This window comes from Harpia harpyja, chromosome 3 (genome assembly GCF_026419915.1).
Source record: "Harpia harpyja isolate bHarHar1 chromosome 3, bHarHar1 primary haplotype, whole genome shotgun sequence".
Classification (NCBI taxonomy): domain Eukaryota; kingdom Metazoa; phylum Chordata; class Aves; order Accipitriformes; family Accipitridae; genus Harpia; species Harpia harpyja.
In genome coordinates, this window is record NC_068942.1 from 44790024 (window position 1) to 44815955 (window position 25932).

Genomic DNA, 25932 nt, shown 5'->3' on the forward strand with positions numbered 1-25932 from the left:
AACTGAGACATGTAAGCTTTTTACCATGTCAAATGTCACCTGTCATTACAGTGCGTGTTTGTAGTATATTAAGCTACTTCAAATTGTATATTGCCTACACTTCTGTACAATAAAGAGATTGCTTATCATTCATGCACTGTTGAAAAAGGGCAGCCTTCCACCTCTTCAGGGTAACTATAACCAGGAAAAAAATGAACAGTATGATAAACATGTTTTTTTTTTAAACCACTTGAGACTTGCTGACAGTGTATATTTAGCTTTTTGGTTTTGTTCAGTGTTCAAGATTATCCTCAGTGACTGACTTTTGATGGTCTCAGTAGACAGATGAGCCAGACATGTTGTGCTTGTGTGTAATGGACATGCTAGCTCTCTTCTTAGGTATGTGTTTGTTGGAGTTTTCCTCGGTAGTTCAGGAGATGAGAAAAAAGAATTAAAGACTTTGACATTAAAAAAAGACCAGAGTTGCAGGCTGCAAGATATGAGAGTTTGATCTAGGCAGGCTTGTATTAAAGCCAAACGAAATCCATAGCCTTATTTAGCAAAGAAAACATACAGTTTGGGCAGTAGGCATTAGATACATGAAGCATGCTTTTGAATTTTGGTCTGTTCATATGCATGCAACGTTTTTGTGCTGGTACCCCACCCCCATTTAAGGGTAAGTTGATCAGTGAGGTGCAAAGAATGGTACAAATTATCTTGTTTTCCTCATTTTTGGTTTGGAGAAACTAGATCAACAATAAAGTACATAATTCATGTGATACTTTGTGGTAAACTGCTTTTATTTTTATTCCTAACAGTACATCCTTTCAGGCTCTGATGACTTCAATTTGTATATGTGGAGGATTCCTCCAGATCCAGAAGCAGGTAAGCTTTGTTGTTTTGGAATTTGGGGGAGGGGGGCCAGTTGTCTGACAAATACTTGTTTGGTTTTTTGAAAAATTGCTGTTCTCACTCAGCCTCTGAATCTAGAGTAATTCTGATGAAAGCTGGATGGCGAGAGTTTACAAATGCCTAATCCAGTCTCTGGATAGCAATGGCCAATGCCATTTGAATCTTTTATCGTACTGATTTTCTTTTTGTTTCTCTTCTATAATGATCATTTAAATCTTCTAGATGAACTGATGAGGAGAAGGAGGAGGTGTGGCTGGAGCAGGGTGTGTCTTTCCTCCCTCTTGTCTACCAACTCTGCTGCTTCTAAGCTGATCTGAGTTCAGTGAAGAACTTAGAATCTGTTACTAAGAAACTTCATCTCATAACGAAGCTTGCAGCATAAAGTGGTGCTGGGTTCACAGGCTGCTCCTTACAGCTCCAGTGCATTGGCCTCTTTTCCCCTCTTTCTTTCCTCTTACACCAAAACTCTCCCACTGATTTCTAATGTAGAGCAGTTATGCTCTCTTACTTAGTAGGTGGAGGAGCATTATCAGCTGGTGGAAATGACCAGTTTCAACTCATTTCTGACCCTTTTCCATGCTGGGGCAGACATGCTAAGCAAATAGCACTAGCTCAGCTCTGTGTGAAAGTATAAGAGAGGGGCGTTAGAGTAAAGAAAAGCAGCAATGTGTGTGGGATGTAACAGTAGTGTTGTAGATGCCACAGTTGGTCGGTGCCTAATTTGATATCATCTAGTATCATGTAGGGTTTGGCAGTATGACACACTAAGCTATACAATGTCAGCATCTCTCTTCTGTTGAAACAAATTGCTGTGCTCTTTTAGAACGGTGTTGAATCTTGATTGAAAGACTCAAGACTTTAGGAAACATACTACTGTTTCTTTTTTAATGGCTCTGACAGTTTAAACTGTACATTTTAGTCATATTAAGTACAACTGAGTGCTATCCTGTGGTCTCAAGTGCTTTAGCAATAGTGAGAGCAAATTACAAGCTGCATTAGAGGTAAAATGAAAATATTTTGTTTCATTTTCAAAGGCTGTTAATCACAGCTGTGTAATCCACAGCTGAGAGGATGGCTAGCCTCTAAAAGGTTGGTTAATGGCAGGGTTTTGAGGAAAATACCATTCTAATTTTGGATTGCTTATTTAACCATTTGATGTTGCAGTCCAGAAGTCCTGAAGTTGGTCCTGCTAAATATACCAGCCCCTTGGCCTTCCATCTTTGTGTAGGGTTTATAGAGGCTTTTCCCTACTTTCCTTTTAATTTGTATGATTTGCTTTTACATTTGACACTGTGTTACTATTACTTATAGAATTTCCTCTTGGTTAAAACAAAAGTTACATACATTTAAATTAGTTATTTATCTGTAAGTTTTTGTGTGCGGACTGTAGAATTACATTTTATGCATGTTACTATACTTGTCCTGCCTCATTTGTAAATTAAGGATCTGAGATTTTGTGTTTATCTGGCTCTTGAAAACTTTTTTCCCAGGCAGCTGCAGATGACAGACTTTTTATCTGGGACCTTTGCACAAAGAGTGATAGCTAGAAACACCATAAAACAATGTCATATGTGTTTTGGTCAGCTTTCTTGGTTTTGGTTCTTGTAACTTGAGGAAGGGCATCAGTAAACTTGCAACATTTCAGTTACAAAATTAATTACTTAATGTCAATTGCCCTCAGTGGTTGCTTAATGGGATCAGAAGATCCTGTAGTAGGAAGGTGCATGTCTTAGTCTTTTGTAACTTGAGTAGTTCCCTTATTGAAACAGTTTAGCGAAACTCAGGAGCTTTGTTTTATTAGACCTAAAGATTTGGCTTCTGTGGCAAATAACTCATTGGCCATCCACATCACCTGTGACAGGCTTATTGAAGCTCTTTTCTTCATTCAGCTCTTCGTGAAGGGTTGTGCCTGTTCTGAATGTGATGAAACAGCCTTTCTTAAATCTCATCCTGTGATTCAGAATAATTGTTCAGCTAGAGAGGTTGCTGTGCTTCCTTTTGGAGAAAGAGTCTTGTTGTAGGGATGTGGAGACCTTGGAAGGCTTCTGCTTCAATGGAAAACTGCTTGTTCTTATGTTCTAGCTTAAAATAGGAGTGTCTTTGGGTCTGTGATCTGAGGGGGTGGAATGTGGTCTTTCATTTAAAATACTGTACAAACTAGACAGGATGATGTAATAGCCTGTAATGTTGGTTGGTATTTTACATAAAAATATCTCCCTAACTGATTTCTACCTTCCAGTTGAATTCAGACATTGTGTTGCTATAAATATTTATGATACAACTCCCTTAAATTATATCAGCTATTTGTAAATAGCAACTTTTTTGCAAGCATAAATCTTCTTACAGAGCGGCATCCTTAATGACAACTCTGAAGTAGATTATTTTGCTTAAGTAGAGGTGCAGCAAGTACTAGCTATCTAATGATTAGCAACATTACCACACAGAAGATGAAGAAAAGTGGGAAGGAACCCACCAGTCAGACAATTGCAAACATATTTCAAGTTGGAGGAATGCGGTTACCTGTGTTGGTGTTTTGCCAGGGAAATGGAACAAATTCTGCTGGTTTTTTGCAAATAATCATAATTTAGAGGTGTCCTCCCAGTAGGTTGCATTGGGTCATTCCCCCTCAGCTGGAAACTCTGCCAGCGCTTTTGTCCGTCCAATTATTAGACAGGATTTACTTGGGGGCAGGGAAGTCTGTGAAAAAAAGGTATTTCCTAAATTGCTTAGGAAACTATTCGCTTGAAGAGTTTTATTGGCTGTCTCCCTCCACAATCTTAGATTATTCTGAATAGGCCAGGATTTCCTTTGCCAGAACATTGGTTGCTTTTTTACCACCTTTTGTCCTTTTTTGAAGATGGAATAGTTTGCTCATTTTTCCACTTTCTTCTCCATCCAAGTACTACCCAGCTTTCCACTGTGCTTCAGAAGTAATTGGCGATTGTCTTGGTGAATTTGTTAGCCAATTTGCTCTTCAAAGTATGTATCCCAGTTGTCTTCAGAGCCAGAGTTTCTAGCAAAATTAATACATTAGTCTGGCAGAAGAAAAGCAGTCCTAAGTTTCCACAGCTTTTACTTGACTCCAAGGCAAGCTAGAAGTGAGAAGAGACATTAGCCCTACCTGACCTGCCCAGCAGGACTTAAGTCATATAAGACTGAAGCGTGTGTATGTTAAGCACTTCAGGCAGTATTTCAACCTAACTCCTATAAACATGGTCTCTTAGCTGGTAAAGAATCCCTGTTCAAGACAGAACCTGACATGGCTTGTGGGGTAATAGAGGGCTTAGGAGACAAATGTTTTGCAAAATGGAATGTACATTCCTCACCCACAACTCTGAATCATCTTTGCAACTCAGAGCTTGTCTCTTGCTTTTGAAATATTACTCAAAGATGCTATGGGATATGATATTTATTTGCAATTGAGAAGACAGTTGGGGATCCTTTAGTTTACGTGAGCAGGCTGTCACCAGCCTTCTAAAAAACTTGACTAAATCAGAACAGCAAACTGTATTTCAAAATCTCTTTTTAATTCTGTCTTTGACTGTAACTGCTAGCAAGAAAAGGCCTGTCATTGTGGTCCAGTTACTAAACTAATTGCACCAATTTTCAGCAGAACTGATGCAATTTTTCTTCCCTTTTTTTCTCCTCATTGGTCATTGTAAATGCAGACACCTCTTTAGGCTTAAGAATTCAGCAACAGATCTTTTCACAACATTTGAACAGGGTTATCTCATTGGAGACAGCTTGGGGTTTAAGTTCTCAAAATTCCAGGCTGATAAGTGAAGATGAATAATAGATGATTAAGTGTTTCTTAATGTCTTCAGCTATTTTTGAGATATTTATATATGGGCACACATGCATATATGCATACCACTTGGGTTGCGGTGGGGGGAAGCCATCTGGCCCAATGGGGAGCATGCTCTGGAAGGTTTGTATTTTTTAAAAAATTGATTTTTCTGAGGTTTGGTCTTGGGATCTAAACTGTTTTACTCTTAGGACTGTAGTTTGTCTCTTCCTTCAGGTCAGTGTTGACCATGGTGTGCTTTGGAACAGTTGTTTGATTATCACAGCAAGTGGTGGGGCAGTGTACAAGAGGTTCTTGTGTTCAGTGGAATTTAGACTGGTTTCTGTGTCATGTGGATTGTAATACCAGAAACCTGTGGAAGTGTCCTGGCTAGATGGCATCTATCAGAAAACAAGGCAGTGTTGGGTGCTTTGTAGTGCTGTAGGAAGAAGATTCAGCACCCATGAGCGTTTCTCTAACCTGCCTTAGCAAGTTTAATATCTAATTTAGCACTAGAAAGCTGAAGATAGCACTGAGCACTGGGAGAGGCTGAAGAAGCCTTAGCCCCCAGCAACTAGCCATCTGATTGTACCAAAGCTCCTTCCTCTTTATTGTATTGAATGTGTTTGCAGCTACCAGTAGAAACTAAATGCACAGGTAAGCAGTTTTCACACCTCCATTTAAAAAAAAAAACCTAGCTGTCAGTTGTGTGATAATTTCACTTACTTTATTCTCTTTACGTTTAGAAAACATAGTTGTTGGTGGTAATTCGCATGGTTCCAGTAACATTGTAAAAACCATTGCAACCTATGCAGTTAAACACCGAAAAAGCAATCTCTCTCAGACCAGGAGAGGGGACAGAATGGGAAGGGTGTGCCAAAGTTTATTTCTATAGTAATTTTGTCTTAGCTTTCATGTTGTTTTCAGCTCTACTGGTGATAGCAACGGTGGGAGGTTTGGTATAGATAAGGCGTAGATAGATATGGCAGATATTTAGCAGCAACAAAAGAAGGGAGAAAATACACATCCAGAAATAGCCACTACCACTACAGCTGTCTGCATATTCTTTAGATGTTTAAATATGAATTTTTTCTTTGGCTTTTGGAACCTCTGTGGAAGTACAAGACCACCACGGGGCTGACTCTAGGTGTAGGCTAGGCAAAGTGAGTGATTGCATGGAAGAGCAGGTTGCCTGAGGCAGGTGCTAATGCCAGCCCACTGCTCCCTGTGCTTATGCTAAAGCTCTGGAAGGCCATGCTGATCCTTTCACCTGGCCTGGGAGGTGGAGGGTGGGTTCAAAAGTGACAAAGGAAGCAGTCTGAGCATGGAGTTGGAGCTGCTTTCTTACAGGGAGATGCTTCATTTCGCTTTCTCTTGTAGCAGCAGAAGTACTAAGCCAGAGTCCCCTAGTGCCTCCTCCAAACTGTGTCCTCTTGCCATGCCAGGAGAAGAAAGGATCTTGGCCAGCCCTTGCTGTTCTCACCCCATATTTGATGTGACCAAAGTCAGTTTTGCCTGTGCTGCTGAGAAACCTTGAAGTTGTTCTGGCTGCTGCCAGAGCTGCAGTCAGATCCCTGATCCCACAGGAAGGGATGCTGCAGGGCCCTGTGCTCTCAGGGCAGGAGTGGTTGTGTTTAAATCTAGGTTCTCTACAGATGGGCCTCTGAGGAGCAAAGCCATCTGCTGGCATGCATTGTATGAAACAAATACAGGTGTGTAAGTGACCAGAGAGTCTTTTTAAGGAGTCTAAACATAATCTGCTGCACTGAAGGCAGAGGCCCTATATGCTGTGCATATTTGCTTGCATTGTGCTGTGCATTTGCTTGCCAAACTATGGTATCTCTTCTTCCATTAGCGCATCGTGACCTCATAGGATTCAAATGCAGGGCAGTGGCCTACAGTCTAAATGTGTCCTGTATTATTATTAATGAAAACTAAATTAATTTTAAATGAGCTTTCTACTGTAGTGCCAAGTACTACAGTGGAATGGTATGCTATGGCACACTCGCAGCAGCTGCAAATATCTGGTCCTTCTCAGGAGTTTTCAGCACTTTGAGTAATTTACAAGGCTTGTATGAAGTTATGCTTTAGTCTGTGGAACGTCTTTCTACCTTATATGAACAGCCAGTGGGACTTCTTTTTCAGTGTCCTAGATAGAAAGGACTTCTTAATGAGGTCATTTAATTCTTCTGTTACAGAGCCAGTGGAGGATTGTTCCTTATCCCAGCAAGTTCTCTGGCACTTTGGCAGTTTTTTTTTTTAAATGTTTGGAACAGAGCTTCCATTAGTTTAGAGAGTGTTTTACATTCTTACAGAATTTCTGCACTAGGGCACTTTTCCTAATAATCTATCACTTCCCTTTTTTCCTTATTCTTCAAATAATTCCTTCTTCTGGGTTTTTTTTGAACACTGCTACGTGTTGTAGAACTTGTGCATGGGAAGTCAGATTGCTGTCCAAATATCTCACTCTCTTTCATTATGATTTACTAGTGGTTTTTAAAATGTTTTGGTATGTACTGTCCAGCATGTTCTCAATATGTGAAATATCAACTCATTTTCATAAATATTTGCAAAACCATGTAATTAACAAGGATTTCATTAGCATAATATTTAAAACATAAAATAATAAAGCGAACCAAGAAGTAATCACTTTAGCAACATAGTAGACATCACTACTTCAAAGCATTGTATTATTCCTTCCTTCTGTCTCTGTCAGAGCCTGTAGATACGCCTTGTGTTGCAGTGGCATTCTTGTCAAACGTGTGTAGGGGAACTCTGTTTTAAAATTTACACTTCAGATTTAGCCTTTTATAAGTTATTTCTTCCAGCCGGTCAGATTTCATAGTAGGATATTAGTTAAACAATTTTTTGAGACTTTGTATTGCTCCTCTTTGGAGCACTTATTTGCAGGATGTAGAGGAAGAGGGATTTTCTTGACATTTCACTTTGTGGATCAAATAAGCAGACCAAAAAAACATTGACCAGCACAGCTAGAACGCTAAACCACTACTCAGAACTGTCTTTAAGCATAGGAATTTTTGGAAAGTATTGCAAAACCAGCTAGTGTATCTCCATCTCTTCCCTCCAGTAGTTAGAGGTTAGAAAGTTAGAAACCTTCTAAAATCGGCATAATCAGCCTCTGAAAACTTTTAAAAAAAATATTATTAATAAACATATATGTAAGCTAATGGCTTATGTATAAACACTGCTTATACACATGGTTAACTATCTAAGAATATAAAAGCTGCCATGCTAAAACACTTGCAGGACCTGTGCATGCCACTAAATTCAAAAGCAAACAAACAACACTCGCATCCCCTAAAAAGAACCCCAAATCTCAAAAGCAAAATTTGAATGTTGTTGGGATAGCAGAGGTCAATTCTGTTGGAACAATACAAATAAAAATACCAGTTCAAGTGAAGACAGCAAAAAGAAATAGATATTATTACATGCAAAAAAGGAAGATGGCCTCAGGAATTTGAGCAGCTTATGCCAACCTCCACTTAACGTACAGATGCACTTTTTTTTTGCCAGCAGACATGAGCAAATTTAACTCACACTGTGAGATGGCTAGAAGCTGTATGGCTGCAGCTAAGCCTCTGCTGAGAGACCAGGGGGATTCCAGACAAGTCTGGACACAGGCATATGTCTGCCATGCAGATACTCACATAATATGATACCAACTTTGCCGGGCTACTATAAAATGAAGGGACCACTGTCAGGATAAGGATGTAGAAAGCTCTGCATTAAAGCACTTAGGGATGTTGCTTAAGCACATAGGAGTTTGTAGACTAAAATTTCATCAGGCAAGGGATTGTCCAAAATGAGGTTCTGGGGCAGTCTTATTATATTTGACACAAAGATTATCAGAGTATTGCTGAAGTCAATACTTTTTGGTTTAAATGATTAAAGCCTCTCATACTACTGGAAAAAGCTGGTTGCTAAGATTTGTGATTGCAGTAATCTGCTCCTAGGGGACTTTTCCTGTAATTGGTCAGTTAGTTGTTTTAAGGGGCTTTGTAGGGAAGTTCATCTTCACTCTGAGAGGAGTGAAGTATGTTCTGGTACTATGCTTCCTCTGATTTTACTGTTAACAGCTTAAAAGGAATTTAGGGAACTTCAATATTAAAGCAGAAAGCTTTGGAGTTCCTTCGTAGAATCACAGAATGGTTTGGGTTGGAAGGGACCTTAAAGATCATCTAGTCCAACCCCCCTGCCAAGGGCAGGGACATCTTTTACTAGACTAGGCTGCTCAAAGCCCAGTCCAACCTGACCTTGAATGTTTCCAGAGATGGGGTATCCACAACGTCTCTGGGCAACCTGTTCCAGTGTCTCGCCACCCTCATTGTAAAAAATTTCTTCCTTATATCCAATATAAATCTATGCTCTTTCAGCTTAAAACTGATGCCCCTTCTCCTGTCACTACAGGCCTTGGTAAAAAGTCTATCTCTGTGTTTCTTTATAAGCCCCCTGTATTGAAAGACTGCAGTAAGGTCTCCCCAGAGCTGCCTTTTCTGCAGGCTGATCATCCCCAACGCTCTCAGCCTTTCCTCATAGGAGAGGTGCTCCATCCCTCTCATCGTTTTTGTGGCCCTCCTCTGAACCTGCTCTAGCACGTGCATGTCTGTCTTGTGCTGGGGACCCTAGAGCTGGACACGGTCCTCCAGGTGGGGCTTCACGAGAGCGGAGTAGAGGTGGAGAATCACCTCCCTTGACCTGCTGGCCACACTGCTTTTTATGCAATCCAGGATACGGCTGGCTTTCTGGGCTTCAGACACTGCTTGAATTTGACTACAGCCTAGGGAGAGCTGTGTTCTAGACATGGCATGCTGTGCACTTGTCATCCAGTGCTCTTAGTGTATTGGTAAACATTTAAAGTTTAATGCCAGAAGACTAGGAAAATAACCATGGGTTAATTCACACTGCTGACAGTACCACAAAAGGCTGATGACTGACCTGGAAATGCAGCCCAAGATATTGGTGCCCTAAATTTGTATTTAATCTCCATTATAATTCTTTCTTTGCTCATTGTCTCTCTAACTTCTGACTCTTTTGGAAGTGTTTTGTAGGGCATATTTCTTGTTTTGTACTGAATTCAGGCAGCTAGAGTCAGTGGATAGTTAAAACTTCTTTTAGGCACTACTTACAGACTTGGAAACATAAGCAAATTGTCTCTTCGTTCCCAAGGCCCTCTTTCCTGGAACATTTGTCTGCTAGGTCAAGATAAATGTGTTGAGAACTGGGCTTGATGTAACCATCTACTGTTGGCTTGATAGACGCAATTGGATTGACAATTGTAATTTGGCTAGAAGGAATGCTGTGGGAGTAGGGCAACTTGCCATCAGCCATAAATGTGGTCATGAATGTCTAGCAGGGTGAGCAGAATGAAAGGACATGAGGAATCTCGTAAGATGGAAAAGAAAAAGAGCCCAATTTGGCATTTAATGAACTCGTGCTCCAGTCAGTTACTTCTCAGTCAACTTTGCTTACACTGCTGAAATCTTGCTCCAGTGGCAGAACTTCTCTCTGAACCTTACAGAAAATACAGGTGTACCCAAATAAGAGAACCATTCCAGGTAGCTCAGTCTCAGTTCAGTTTTGATGAACATATTTAGAAGTTAACTGGAGTGATAGTCTGCCTTTCAAGTTTTCTTAATTTTAAATGAGCCTTCATTCGATACACAAAGTCTTGAAAATGGCCATGCGTTTTGGTCCTTAGAGTTACTCGCCAATCTCTTTTTCCCTTCTTCAGGCACATTATCTTTCAATCCCAAAGTGCCATGAGACTGCAGTTTGGTCTGCAAAAACTGATTTGTGCAAATAGAACACTTGCCAGAAGCAGTAAAAAGATCTGACTGTGGATTTTTAGGCGTTGGATGAATCCTCATTTCAAAATTCTTATCATGGTTTGTACACCATGTACACATCAGTCTGGTCTTCAGAGTGTAGTTATAATGAGTGGGAGGCATAGAGTACGTTTTCTAAGAGGAGAGGGGATGAATACAAGCTCACTAGCTGCAGTTCTTTATCATTTATGTAACCTAACAAATGGAAAGTGATATAGGAATGCCTTTTTTTTTTTTTTTCTTCGGTTTTTTTTCTTGACCTTTCTATCCTGCTACTTTTCAGTGTTAATGCAAGTTTTTCTTTAGGAAGTGTGCATTGCAGGAGAACTCTGACTCTCTGTTTTAGAAGACAAGTTGTTCAACATTGGGCTTAGGGCTTAAACCAGCAGCTTTTGTAGCTGAAAGCTCCTGTTGAGGACAAAGGAGGATAGCAAACATCTTCAGCAAGAAGAACATAAGGTTTACTTGTTTAGTGTTAAGACAACTGTAAGTAGCACAGAAGCTAATGAAATTATTTTAAGTTTCTGTAAGGTGTGCTTATGACCTTTGAAGTTGTCAGTAGCAACATTGTTTTCTTCTGAAGTGGTTTTTAAAGTTTTTACTTCCCCTCTTTTAAAAGTTTTGGTTTCTTTCACTAAAGTTAATCATAGTACGTTGATTGATACTTGTTTATTCAGATGCACAGGTGTGGTTTTTAACAGATTTATGGTTTTAATTGTGTGAATCTATGAATATAAAAAAAATTACTGTGTGACAGTTTCTTGCTTTGGTGTATAGACCTAGTAAGAATCAATGACCAAGCAGAAAAGTTGTCTGGCTTCTGTTTTGAATTTTACCATTAGCACAAAAGCATTCCAATTCAGCTAATTTCCTGCCTTGTGACAAAGAATGATATAACCCACTGGTCAGTTGTATTATTTCAGGTCCCTCTCTAAGCTTGATTCACAGAAATATGAGTTGTTATAGGTCCTGGTCTAGGGAAAGCTATACTAAGTCCAGCTGTAATGTAGTAACTCAGGTTAGTAGCCTTGAAGATTGCCTCCTTTAGATTCCTACCCATCAGACTAGAGTCAACTGTGACAGTAATGAATTGCTGATTTAAAAAATAAATTTAAAAAAGAGTATAGCTATTAAAAAAGTCAACCTCTATTTGTCTCTGCTTCAAATTTACAAACTGTGAGTAGTGTCATGCCTTAGGCACTATGGTTTCACTAGTGATTTCATTAAGTATGTATGTTGTTCTTATTCACATACTTGTCATATTAGGTCAAAAACCTTCATTGTTTGTTTAGATAGTTGAACTAAAGCTAGCCTCCAAGTCCTAATTTGCAGGAAGGATGCTTTTCATCAAACTTGAAGCTTTTCATAGAGGCATTGCTCATAAAACTGGAATTCTGGAGCCAACACAGGCCTTAAAATATTGCAAAATAAAGTTGGAAAGCATTGTCAAATATAATATGACTTTAAATGATAATGAATGAAAGCAATATGAAGATTTAATTATTCATTTCAGTGTGTGACTGTTTTTCCCCTAGGTGGCATTGGCAGGGTCGTCAATGGTGCTTTTATGGTATTGAAAGGTCATCGGTCAATTGTAAACCAAGTCCGGTTTAATCCTCACACTTACATGATCTGTTCTTCTGGAGTTGAAAAGATTATAAAGGTAAGAGTAATTATCAGAAAATGTGTTCTTTCAATATTTCAGGAAGAAATGCTTTGTTTTGCTCAGCATAGTTCTTTTCCACACCCATCCTGTCTTCTCATCTTATTCTTTTGTAAAGTGGTATGTCTTATTTGCTGGCTACACTGATGCAAATTTTTAATTGGGCATTTCAACTTTAAACTCCATTTCACTTGTAAAGGTTTTGGAGATAAGGGATAAGATCAGAGTTTCTTGGATTTGTACCTTGAAAAAGGAATTTTTTTTCCAGTTTCATTCCGTACATAACTGAAGTATCATGCAAACAGTCTTTCTTGGGAGAGTTTGGTCACAGCTGTGACGTGATCTCCTAAGACTTCTGATACTTTGTGCTAAAATTTAATAAAAATCTCTCCAAAGAGTATCACTGAGCCTTAGCCTAGCCTGACCTAGCTGAATTTAGCCTAAATACTGCCTCAGGAGCCCTTCTTTAATTTTTGTACATACTTCTGCATTGAATCAATTCAACATACCTTTCTGTAGCTTCCAGAGGAAACAAGACTCTTAATACCTTCCACAATATGTCTTTTCTGAATCCTCTAACAATGTACCGTATTTTTAGAAAGGTTATGCCTTTTTATGTGGAATGTAAAGAGATAAGAAACGTTGTTAGGTTCTGAAATTTTCTTTCCTTAAGGAAGGACAGCCAATGTTGTGAGAACAAGGCAGAAACTTTTTTGTCATTTCTAATAGCAGAAGTTGAGGGTGGGGAGGCAGAGAATTATGCTACGCTAATGCACTTTGCATTCTGCTGCTGTAGAAATTTTGCTATAACTTAGGTCTAGCAACAAGATGAAAGAAACCAGAACAATTTAATTTTTAAGTAGGATAATGAGAACGGATGCTGCTTCTAACTATTTGGTGAATGACTTCATAAAAGTCTTACTTGCATGTGGCTATAAATGAGGTTGAGTATTAGTAAATGCTTTACTCAGCTACAAGTTGACTGAATGAACTTGTCTTGCAAAGGAATGTGTTAGTGGTCTGCAACTTATGGACTGGCCCAAAACCCTGGAACCATGGCCAAATGCCCAGCTGCATCACTTGCATTACAGCTACTATCAGCATTTAGGTTCTGATTGCAGTTCAGCTTTCCTTTTCTTCAATCTTCCACTGGTATTTTAGTTTGCTTTTCTACTTTTTTCTTCACCTGTGTCCCTCTGACAGATTTGATCATAAATCTATCAAATACAGGCTTTGAACAAAAGTGCATTGAACATTCTTAGCAGCTCACTGATTTTTCAATTTCCAAGCAGTCAGACTGCCACTGTTTAACAACAGTTTTGCCAGAGGCATTTTTTTTGCTTTGGGCACTTGATTCATGCAGCCTGAATTCTCCCTTTTGGATTTTAGATCTGCTGACCCTTCACCCTATGAATCCTTCCTGCATGAGTGTGCTTAGACTGTTGGATTAGCATTGGTATAAACATCCCCTGTGTTGCTTTTGTGTACTTCTGCTAGGGTTTTTTTTTGAGGTGGGGGGGTTGCCTGGTGATTAAAAGGTTAGTTCGATTAAGGCTCCAGTCACAGGTTGTGTAAGTCTTTCAAAGACACCTCTGCTTGAATGCTTCCTTAGAAGAGAACGCCTGGTGTGTCGCAGTATGTGCAATGGAACTCGTGTAGCTGCTTTGAAGGACCTGAATTCCCCAAACATTGCAAGCTAGAAACAAATTAAGGCAAAGGTGTTTAATGTATTAAGTTTATTAGCAAGCCAGAACTTCTTACCGTTTTGTTGTGTGTTATTTTGTCTCAGCTTGTGATATGCTTTGTTTGGGGATCAGGTTGTTTTAAGGCTCGTATCTTGTCTGATCTGCATGACTTCACTCTTTAAAGGTACTGTCTTAGTGAACAGCAGTTTGCAGGTGACCACGCAATGGTGGTTTCTTCTTCATTCCAGCTACTACTACAGATAGGCTGGAAGCTAGTAACTGCCACTAGCAGAAGGGAAAAACAGGAAAAACACTACCAGCAGTTCTGAGGGGCATTAAAAGCTGTTGGGAACACAATTCCTTCTCTTGCATGGCTATCTTTCTTTCCCCCATATAAATGCTCGATGTGCTTGCTCAGAGAAGTTGAGATGACAAGAGGAAGAGCCATAAATAAAAATTGTAGTTAGGTTTTTTATATTTTCTTGTTTTGTTGGTTTTTTTGTTTTTTGTTTTAATCAGTTCCTTAAGAAGCGTCTTTCCTTTTACTGTCCTTCAAGTGTCTTCTAAAAATTTTTCTGGATTAAATCACAGAAGATAACTTCACTGTGGTTGGCTGGTATTACATTCCCTCTGTTGCAGAAACTCTGATGAATTAAAAATGTAGATGCAAGTAGTTGTTTGTCTGAACCCTTAATTTTTAGACTAGCTGGCCTAAATTTGGTATTTCTAGAAGTGAGGAACTGGTAGCACCAGCATCAAGGCATGATACAGACAAGCCATTCAATAATTCCACATGCTTCTGCCAACACACTTGCTATTTTAATGCTGATTGCAAATGAGATACAAATTCATTTCAGGCCTAGCCCTGCTGAAATGAGTAGTATTCACAAGGATGATTTTGACCTTTGTGGTTATTGGCTTTTTTGCTTTAGTTTTATTTTGTTGTAAAGCACCTGCAAGAATATAATTCAGTAACTCAGTGGTTTAGGGTTTGATTTCTGCTAGGACTGAGAATACTGTCGATAAGATGGGGGCGTGTATGTGTGTATGAATATTCAAGTGAGGAGGTTTCAGAAAGTTAAAATAAGACTCAACAAGATCATTAATAAAGGATACTAGAAACCCTGACTCTAGGCAAGTGTGTTCTGGACACATCAGCCCAGATGAATTGCTCGTTGCCCTCCATTTCAGAAACCTGAACCTCAGTAAAATTGTATGGAAAAGCACAGCTGTGAACTAAAATGATAATTTGCAGCAAGTATTCACTATGAGGGCTAAAGCAATATAAAACAGAAAAATACCACTTTCCCCTCAGTTAAGTGTGTGAGACATTGGGATGTGCTGGCAGGAAAACGAATTGCATTGCAGGAGAAATAAATGAGGCATTCCCTCTGATGTGTGGGGCTTACAGGAGGGCCACGGAGAATTAGCAGTTGGAAGACAGTTCCAGAAAAGATAAAATAGATAAAGTGCACAAGGATTTTCAGAAAGAAATACTGGTTTGTATTGGAAATGGAATACTGTGTAACTGAGCACAACTGTTATAGGTCCCATTTGTTTAAAAATCATCAGTATATCAAAGATAGCAAAGTCTGTTTGCCCATGTTGCTATGGTGACAGATTCATGTCATTGTGGCTAGCTGCCTCTGCCTAATCAGATAATCTAATATAGCTGGGTTTAATTATTCTCACGCTATGGGCATAACTACTTTTTTGTTTTAAAATTTGGGGGTTTGCCACCATGGAGCACAAGCAATTCAAAGATGTTCTCTGAAGCATCTCTGCTGTAGTAGAGAAACAATTTTGTACTCCCCTTTTCTGTTGTTGTTCCTATTTTTATATCTGTACTCAGGGCATCAGTGAGTAATATTCAGCTCCTTAATCCTCTGACAGAGAAATAAATTCTTGATAGATTGTTGCTTCAGTGGGATGATTTGCCAACTTGTTTTCTCCAATTTGCTCACATTCTTCCTCGACATGGCATCAGTCAGAGGGTGAGAAAAAGGCAAAAGCATGCCATTTACAAAGAAGCCCATTTCAGATGCCACAGAGAGCACTGTACCAGTTGCTGCCTGTTTAAAGACTTCCTGGTTCTGCCAAGGATAGATTTCTGGTCTGATTTCTTTCTGGGTCTCAGGCAGGCCCTCACACTCCCTCATAGCAAAATGTCTAAAAAGTAGCAATATCAGTCTCCAGAGACATCTGATCCTATACAAACAGGTATTCGTCCTGAATTCCCTTGTCTTGTCTTTAATATTCACTCTTCCTCTGTGAACAAATCTGTCTTGGAAGGGAAAAGCCTCACTATGGACTCTTTGTAGTTATCTTTTCAATATTTAACACTGCTGTATTTTCTCTGATGCTTGCAGAGTGAGCAGAAAGATCTGGTAGCACTAACAAGGATGTGGAATCTCTCTGTGCACAATTTATGTACCTTTTTAGATGACTTTTCATTATAAAACAGACCTTTCCCAGAGGGACTTCAGCGCAGACTGCCTCTCCTCCATTTATATTGGTTCATACAGAATCTAAGAATTTTCTAATTCTCTTACTTAAAAAAAGAATTTTTATAAAAAAACTACTGATCAATCTGACACTGCTAAGACTATTTGAGGAAGGGGCATGCCAGCCTGCTTGTCCAGGCGTACAGCATGAAGCATGTACAAAAAGGTACATGCTGCTTAAATACAAAAAGATCTGATCTACTTGCTGAAATGCTCAGCAGTGGGACAAAGAGGGGAAAAGATCTGATAAATCATGAGAGGAGGTACTGGACATGGGCTAGTTAAATAATCAAGAAGGCAGCAACTCAGAATAGTCTTTTGAGCAAGTAGAGTTCTATTTTTCTATTAAAAAACTTGGTATATCCCCAGATCAACAATCTCATGCATTGACTGAGAGAAGACACTTTCCTATGTTGTCTTTAGGAATTGAAGCATGGGAAATAATTAGAGGACGAAAAGAGATTTCTTTCTGTTCTCTTGAATAATTCAAAAAGGTTAAGTACATAGACTTCCATCAACCATAGCGTGGGCTTAGATTGGGTTTTGTTATCCTTATCCGAACCTGATGCTTGTCCCTTGAGCTATGTGTCTAGTAAGCGCAGTGCTTGAACCAAGCAGTGGAGGCTGTCTTCATTCTGGTTTCAAGTATTATATTAATGAACTGTACTTGAAGAGAATTCGCTTAAGTACTGCAATTAGTCAAAATAGCAATTAAGTACAAATAGCAAATACACCTTTGTATTGAGGCATGTTCCTAGGAACAGGTTACTGTAACGCAATGTAACATTCCTTTGCCTTTGCTCTGAAAAGCAGCTTAATGATTGCCATACAGAAGAAGGTGTATCTGCAGCCCACCTTAGTTTTGGAACAGTGTCTCTTTTATCTATGTAGCCAGATCATATGTGGAAGTTCTGTTAACCATAAATTACAGAGGATGCAAAGTAAAGGCAGTCAAGTTTGGGAGCATTCCAGAATAAAGTTTACCTGTACATCTTAAATTTGGCTGTGCTGAACAGGTAGCTGCAAGAGAATTTATTTCGTTTTACTTCCAATATTAAAGGTGTAAGGTCTTAGTGTACACTGTTGAAAATCTTTGGGAATACAGAATTGTTGGCAATCTTGTGGGCTTTTTTTATAGTGCTTGTCATGGTAGTATCAGATTATGTTGCATGTGTTAACTATGCATCTGAGATGAGTGCTGATTATCCCATTTACACAGGCAAAACACACTTTTTGTTAGTGGTTTTGTCTACTTGGAACAAAACTTGGCTAATTTCTGTTGGGAAAAGAGTTAGATGTTTTTGCCAAAAGGCCAACCTTGGTATAGACAGCTGGCATAGATTTTATTTTTTTTTTTTTTTTCCCCTGAGGTTGTTAGCATGGTAAAACCAAAGCATGCCTGAAATCAGATATTTTATAAGCAGAACGGTAAGGCAGTATTGTGGATAAGCTACATAATAGCTCTGCTTACAGTAAGTGTTGTGCATCACGTTAAACCATTGATCTAGAATAAACTGATAGTGGTTGTCCAATGAGTGCCTTAATCATATTGCCCCTGAATCTGTGAGTAAAACTGAGAAAGGTGAGGACATCCCACTATTATGTTTGCTATGGATTACTAGTTTCTCAGGGATATTGGTGGATCTTCTTTTGGGTGTGTTGTTGGGTGGTTTTTGGTTTTGGTTTTTTTTTTTTTCCTTTTTCCTCTCCACACCAGGAAAACTGAGGGAAGGCTAGAAGGACAGCACAGTCAAGGCTGCTGCTATTGGCAAAATCATTACACTTTGCAATGTTACTCCCTCTCTTCACTTCAAAAGTAGCTTTCAGTAAAACTCTTCTCCTTCACCTTTCCCCGCTAAAACAGCTGCAGTGTCTTGAGAGGATGTTGGATGCTTTCTTTCCTTCACAACTGTTCCCTAAAGGGAGTGGCGCAGCTCTGCTTTTCACCTTCATACATTCAGCTCCCTGCCTGCTGATCAGGTGTGACTGACTATGCAGCTGGATGAAATGTTACTCTACATCACTGGCACAGGCAACTCTAGTTTCCTGGGAAACAAGTGCCTTCATTAGTGCTAAGACTGTATTGTAGGCAACAAACTATTCTTAACCATTAGTGAGTAAGCATCCCCTATTACATAAAAATAGAGCCCTGCAATTTGGGGGAAATATTACATAATGAAATATTGAAATGATGGATAACCTGCAGTGTGAGAGCTTTTACGTTCTGGATGGGTGAAGTAGATGCAGGAAAAACATTTGTAAAGGGGGAGAAAAAAGCCCCGCATCTCTGGAATACTTGTAAGTACGGGTCTGAGCAATAAGAATTAATAAAAACAATCTGCAACTTGCAATTGTTCTGCGTATTGGCACTACTGTTCTATTTCAAATGCTTATAGTAGTTTATGAATTCAAAGACATATGTATTTTTTTATTTTCTGTTACAGATCTGGAGTCCTTACAAGCAGCCTGACTGCACAGGGGATCTGGATGGTAGAATTGAGGATGATTCACGTTGCCTCTACACTCATGAAGAGTACATCAGTCTTGTGTTGAACAGTGGTAGTGGTTTGTCCCATGATTATGCCAACCAGTCAGTCCAGGAAGATCCACGGATGATGGCCTTTTTTGACTCCCTGGTGCGCCGGGAGATCGAGGGCTGGAGTTCTGACTCGGACAGCGACCTCAGTGAGAGCACAATCCTGCAGCTCCATGCAGGAGTAAGTGAGCGCTCCGCTTACAGCGAGTCAGAGTCCTCTTCCTCTTTGCATCACTCCCCACCACATGTGGCTGAAGAGTCCGATGAAACTGCCTATAACTTAAGGGCCTTAAGATCAACTGAATCCCCCTCAGCCAGAGAAGACATGGCTTCCCGTCAACAGCGGCTCTCTGCACTGAGGAAGTATCAGGATAAACGTCTCCTGGCCCTTTCCAATGAGTCTGATTCTGATGAGAATACCTGTGAGGCAGAACTAGATACAGACCTTTTCCCACGGCCACGGTCCCCAAGTCCTGAGGAGAACGAATCCAGCAGTTCCAGCAGCAGCAGTACAGAAGATGAAGAGGAACTGAATGAACGACGCACATCTATGAGGCAACGCAACGCACTGAGGCGCCGACAGAAGGTGCAAAAGGAGGAAAGGACTAGCACTAACACGGAGAATGTGGCCCCTTACATAGGTGAGGACATCTATGATTACCCCCAGATCAAAGTAGATGATCTTTCTTCTTCTCCGGCTTCTTCACCAGAAAGGAGTTCAGCCAACAAAGAAGTTCTCAAAGAAAGGACGTCTCCTTGTTCAGACAGTGAATCAGTGGAGAGAAAGATTTACAAAGCTTACAAATGGCTTCATTATTCTTACATATCATATTCAGCTACTAAAGATGGTGAATCCTCCAGAGGAGGTGGAGAGAATGACGAAGGGAAACCAGGAACTAGTGGAAGGCACAGTACAGCACACTTGCTAAATAAGGAGGATGCTAGCAACTTGACTTCAGTAGTTCCTCAAGGTTCCCCAGCTCTTCCTACTGAAAGCCACAACAAAGAAACTTTAAAAGAATGTGGCTTGATAGAAAATTCTAGTAATGGTCAAGCTCATGAATGTGACAATCAGCGGCGGATGGAGGGTCAAGAAAACACATCTGAAGACACTAGCAGTGGAGGTATAGAGCATTCTTTTGAGACTAAAAAGCTCAATGGAAAACCTAACTGCAAAGGGCTAAATAGTTGTACTGAAGAACCTTGCATTCAGACTGCAGGACTTATGGAACAGAGAAATAGTCAGAACTGTCAACCAGCATCAAGCCATCACTCACTGGTCCCTCCATTCTCCACTGTTGCCATCTGTAGCATGTCAGGTCACTGTTCCAGAAACCAGACTGATGACAGTGAGGAGAGGAGCCTCGACACCTCCTGTGTTAACCACAATAACGGCCACTTGCATCTTCGCCCTTCATGCTTCAACAATGGACAGAGCTTTGAAGAGCAGGAGACTGTGATGCAAGGACTACAGGTGCACTCAAATGCTGATAATGGCAACCTTGTACAGATGGGTGTGACCTTGCACAAAGACTGCTGCCTGTCTGAAATGGACTCCAACAGCTACAACGTGAGCACAAGAGAGGATACTGCTGACTTGCAACCTACAGGCAGTGAGAGCACTCAATCTCTCGGAGGACTGAAAAGACACAGAGCGGAGTTGGAAGATGCAGATTCAGAGAGTTCATCCTTAGAAAAGAAGTTAAAAACATGATAAATGCAAATGTCTGTCATAGTGTGCACTCTCTCAAAAAAAAAAAAGGAAAAGAGAAAGTATTAAAGGCACATAGAGCTTGGGTCTGAAACATTGCGTTTGATTCTCCATTCCATTCTTCAGTGGGTCTGTTTTAGATTGCCAGTGGTTCATGCTGTATAAAAATCCAACTTACTCCTTAATGAGACTGAGTCTAGTGTACCAATACAAGGTTCTGTTTAAAGTAAATCCTTATTAAGACGGTTGACTGAATTATTCTTGTGTGAACATGTGTCGTTTGTTCAGCCAGCCAACCAGGATGACTGCTTTAAATTTTAATTGTTCTTCTAAGAAGGAGTTTTTCCATACTGACACTTATTACACATTACAGGCTGAAGAATGATTGAATTAGATCACACTGGTGGTAGCTTGGGGTGTGTTTCTTGTTGAGGAAAATGGGGAAGAAACCTTTCTGGGCCCTTGATTCTGCTTCAGAATCGAAAGAAATGTAACCATAAGGGAGGATATTTTCAGAACTGACTGGTTTCTTTAGAGATGATACTTCATAAAGCACTTGCTTCTGGTACAGTTCAGTGACATTATTATTATGCCAATAGAAAAGCTATAGGAAATGAGCCTCTTTCCAAAATCAACTTTAGACTGTTCCCATGGTGACATTCAATTTTGTGGGTTTTTTTTAAAGAAAAGAACTGACTAACACAGCTTCATCACTATACTAAAATGTGATTGTTTGGCAAGAGAAAGGCATTATGCTGTAGGCCTCACTCTAACCAAGGGCTATTAAAAATCAGGCATTGAAACATGCCTTTCTGTGAGCTTAGCACATAGAGATTCATTATTATTATTATTATTAAGAATATGGCTCTGAGTGTTGGGATGTATCTTGACTGTGCCCTCCTCTTTCCCCATGTGCCTGCTTTTGGGAGGCAGTAGACCAAAGCGAAAATAGTGGAAGGATGGATAATGTAACTGATGCATGTTAACAGCAACACTTGGCAAAGTCTGAAAACTGGTTTTTTTTAGCAGTTTTCTTAGCCCAAAGCTCAAAATAGGTTGGCACTGGAGGTCAGAGTTCGTTTTCCACCACTGTGCTGCAAACGTTTAAAACTGCAGATGGGTAGATAGATTCAACAGAGTTGTGTGTGTAAGGGAGAGCTTCAGAGAAACGTCCCCATGTGTGAGCACACCGGGACTCCAAGTCTGGCAATGAGAACTTGAGCAAGAGCGTAGCTCTGGCTGCCGGCTGTCATGAACTGGCATACTGTTCAGGTGGACAAAGTCCTTTCTTGCCTGGATTCTTTTTAATGGAGTATCTAGTGAGTCGTCTCATTTCTGGCATTCTGGCATTGGTGAAATTGCACTTGCTGCCCTAGCAACAAGGTAGGAGGAGTCAGTGTGTGAAGGGAAAAGAAACCACCTGTAAAGGACATAGAAACTGTGTTTGTGCCTTGCAGTGCTGACAACATAAAAAGAGGCTTCTTTTGACCACAGTAATTGTCACAGGCTTTCAAGCCCAGTACTGAGGAAGGGCTAGATTATTTTAAGGAATAGGAGATTTTTGCTTTTGATATGACTCTAGCAGTACTACTGCTGTAGAGCACTGGTCTCAGAATAATTATGTCATATGCACAGCTACTTGGTACCTGGGGAAAGAAGGAAGATGCCCTGTTAAAACATGATGAAAGTAAAGGAGTGCTTCAGAAGGGATTCTTGGAGGGAAAGGTATGGGAGGGAGAGTGAAGAATATGAGCTGAAAAATTTTCTTACGACTACTGTGTGCCATAGGCTGTTTGCCCATGCTTGGTCAGCTTTGCTAAGTGAGAACTTGGAATAAGATACGATGTCGTATTTAAGGAGCATGTAAGATGGTTGAAAGGGGAAGGGATGTTTTCAAACATGAGTGAAAGTGCAATAAGAACAAGCTGATACATTGTTACCTTATTGAAAAAATTGTTCTGTACTTATTATATTTTAGATCGCTGCAATGAACATCACTATAGGAGTGTTCTCCTTGGTTGTATAAGCACCTGACTGTAAACATTGGGTTTTAGCCAAAATCTTGAGGTTGCTGGGTCAAAACTTTTTTATTATTATTTTATTTTTTTAAAGCTCTTTACATTGGAAACACTTTCTCAGCTGTCTCTTCTTCTGCCCTTCTCTGTAGAATGCCCAGATGGCTGGTGAATGAGCATCTGCACCCTCCTTTGACATGGTCATCTTTTCTCAGTGTTTTCTCAAATGCCTTGTGGTCTCACTTTCTGGTTCTTTTGTTTGTTTTCAAAAGCAGAATAAAAGCTCCCAGGTTTGGTGTTAATGCTCCTCTGCAGGTTCTGGGCATAAAGGTTTGCTGTGGTTTCCCAAAGACAGCCTCCCATGCTGTCTGTGTGCTTATTATTTCTAGTTTCTGTCAAGCAGGAGGAGGAAGGTGGGCTGCAATCTTAACCTTTTGTTCACAGGAAATTTCACTGCACACAAGAACTGCAGCTGCCGAATCAGTGGGTTCTCCTCACATAAATAAATGTTATCAGCACTAGGCAGCTGCATTATCTGGAAAAGACCAAAAAAAGCAAGCAAGCAACAGCTTGTCTGCTCCAGGTAGCCAGCAATGAAAAGAGCTGCTGTTTGTAGGTTGCTTTGCTTTGTCATTGATCCCATGCCTCTGTGCTCTCCCCCCTACACTGGGTTGCCAAGCGTGCTGTGTGCCGGCCGTTTCCTGGGCTGCTAGATCGGAGTGTTGCTCAGTGGGACTGTCACTCCCTGTTTCTGGGGACAGAGAGTGAGCTGTTGAGTGGAAAATCCTACAAGTTCATCTGAAGAGATTTCACCTTTTCTAATAATGTGCCATGTACTTAGAAATGAAAAGGTTGTGTAAATCCTGAACTACCTTGTGAGTTAGCCACTATTTACTTCTCATGCAGCTTGTTATGGCAGGGAATTTGCTAGGCCAGGTTGTACAGTTCATCTCCAGAAAACCTTATCAGTGGGAAAGAAAAACTCTCCCTCACGTGTCTTCATAACACTTTGGACAGAGAAAGACCGATCTTTAAAGAAATTCTTCTTGATATTCCTACAAGCTCACAAGTTACGTGTTTGCTTATTTCAGCTTTCTCTGTTTAAAGCATTAATGTCAAACCCAAGTGTGAGAGAGTCAAAGCTGACTCTTCCTCTGAAGCAGGCAAGCATGAGGCTTTTCTGGGCTGGGGTATTAACTGCTTTCAAAGATGCAGGAGGATATGAGATCTATCAACCAAAGTTCTACTGGGTTTTTTCCGGCTCTCAAGTGATCTTCTTACCAAAACTGGCGAGCCTTCTCCAAGGTGAGTGGCTTAATGGAGATGACGCTTTTGCTGTTGAGGAACAGCTCGGTCTTGCAGACAAAGCACATGCAGAAAGATACAGGTGCCTTGAGAAGGGAAGAACATGGGTTTGACCATGGGCATACCAGTTGATTGCAGTATGTTCTGAAACCCAGCCTGTCTCAGTTGGAGTAATAATTGGAAGGACAACTTATTGCAGAACCTTTTCTTCTGCAAAAATTGCAGTGGATTTCCCCCCCCCCCAAGTTTCATGATAGAGCAAGTGATTGAAACCTGGTCTTAATCTCTGTTTATAGGCTGTCACTTGGTAGCTAGAAATTCACTCTTCCTCAGATATTTAAAGAAGATAAATGCAGTTAGGTCTGCTTCTGAGGTCTTGTACTTTGCCTTGTCACATCCCAGTGAACACGTAGAGGTCTCTTGCTCACTGTGGCCATCAGAAGCTGATGTGTCTTGGTATTAGTAAGGTCCTGGGATGCTTTCATGTGCAGTGATAATTTATTTTGCTGTTTGTGGACAAGAGCAAGACAGGATTTTTGTTATTGCTTCGTTGAGTTAAAATGCTCCGTGTTAGTGAGTTTTCGTCTATTTTTACAGGCAGTACTATTGAGAGAGGTACCCTTTATACCTGATGTTTTCTCTCATTTTCACCCCCTTGGATTCTCTGACTGTCTGTGCCAAACCTGGGAAGCTCAGTGCTCTGCTGCAGAGTCTGCAGAGTACCAGAGAGTAATGCACATGCCTGTAACAACTGAATTACTATGTGCTTATGCACATAGTTCTTCAGGAATTATTTAATAAGCCAGTTCTAGCACATACGTAATTTATAAAACACATCAGCACACTCCCGCAGCTGTGTTGGGGTGCACTAATTAGCCCAGCTAATGCTACACCAGTATGAACAAGATACTTCGTTTCAAACACCTACTGAGAAAATGGCAATCCTTTAGGGGAAAAAAAACCAACACCAAAAAAACCCAACAAAAAACCCCACTGGTTATGGCAGGTGCTAGGTTTGCTGGAGTTTTCTTCAGTGGTTGTGCGGGTCAAAAGCAGCGAAATCTCAAGAGATGTCAGTGTGTTGTGTTGTCGTAGGAAATCGGCAATCTGAATTTGATGTTTGTACTCTGCCTGATTCAAGTCAAGTACTTGAACTCCTGTCTCCTGCCTTTCACTTGAGTGTCCTAAGCATGAGCCTACTGCATTATTCAGGAGTGGGCTTTGCTGTTCTTTTGTCTGAAATGCAAAGGGGAAAGGAAATAGAAACAGTTGCACAAATACTGGAGCAGGGCCTTGAGCCCAGCTCTGTTGGTTTACAGTTTGCTGAGAAAATGCTAGAGGATTCTTTCTCCCTTCTCCGCCTCATGGGATCTTTGGTCCAGATAGCAAGAGGGAGATGCTGACCCAGCCTTGTATGCATCCTGTTTGTCCTGAACATGGGAGAATTGTCCTTTCCAAATTGGGCAGTGTGTATGATTATTTCTTTATTGTTATTTTCCTGTAGACACCTAATATCAACCTCCTAAATGAGTGCCCAAGGCAGTGAGCTGTTTGTTCTGGGTTATGGCTGGCAGGCTCAGCTCATGAATATTTTCCTGTTCAGTTCTAGTCTCGAGTATCGGCCAACACCTACGCAGCGCTGGAGCTGCTGCACAGATGTAGGTTGGCATTGTTGCTGCTTTCAGAGCCGATCGGAGTTGCCCCTTTGCTGAAGCTGCCCTTTGCACGCTGGCTGTTTGGAAGTAGGTGGTGCGAATGAGTAAAAACATTTTGTATGTTCCTATAAATAGGCAAGAACTGCCTGATTTTGAACTTTGATGGGGGACTAGGTCCTTCACAGCCAGACGATGTCTCTGGCTATATGCCTAGTACTTTTGTGATCGGATGCTGCAGGAATTGCTTGTTTCTAGGTAGAATTGACCCCTGGGACCATATTACTATGAGCCAGTAGTCTGCAGTGTTTTACTTCCCAAATCATGGCTGCTTATAGCA

The 25932-nt window shown here is 40.5% G+C and overlaps 1 protein-coding gene across 4 annotated transcripts in view; it reads left to right on the forward strand.

Annotated features, from left to right (window-relative positions):
* Positions 1-20875, forward strand: part of DCAF5 (DDB1 and CUL4 associated factor 5) — a 78182-nt gene extending 57307 nt beyond the window's left edge. For all 4 annotated transcript variants that reach the window (XM_052782361.1, XM_052782363.1, XM_052782364.1 and 1 more), the window contains exons 7-9: positions 798-864; positions 12057-12184; positions 18818-20875. In XM_052782361.1, coding sequence (XP_052638321.1) covers positions 798-864; positions 12057-12184; positions 18818-20623 — 2001 coding nt within the window. In that variant the 3' untranslated portion in view covers positions 20624-20875. The remainder of the gene's footprint in view (positions 1-797; positions 865-12056; positions 12185-18817) is intronic.
* Positions 20876-25932: the final 5057 nt, after the last annotated feature.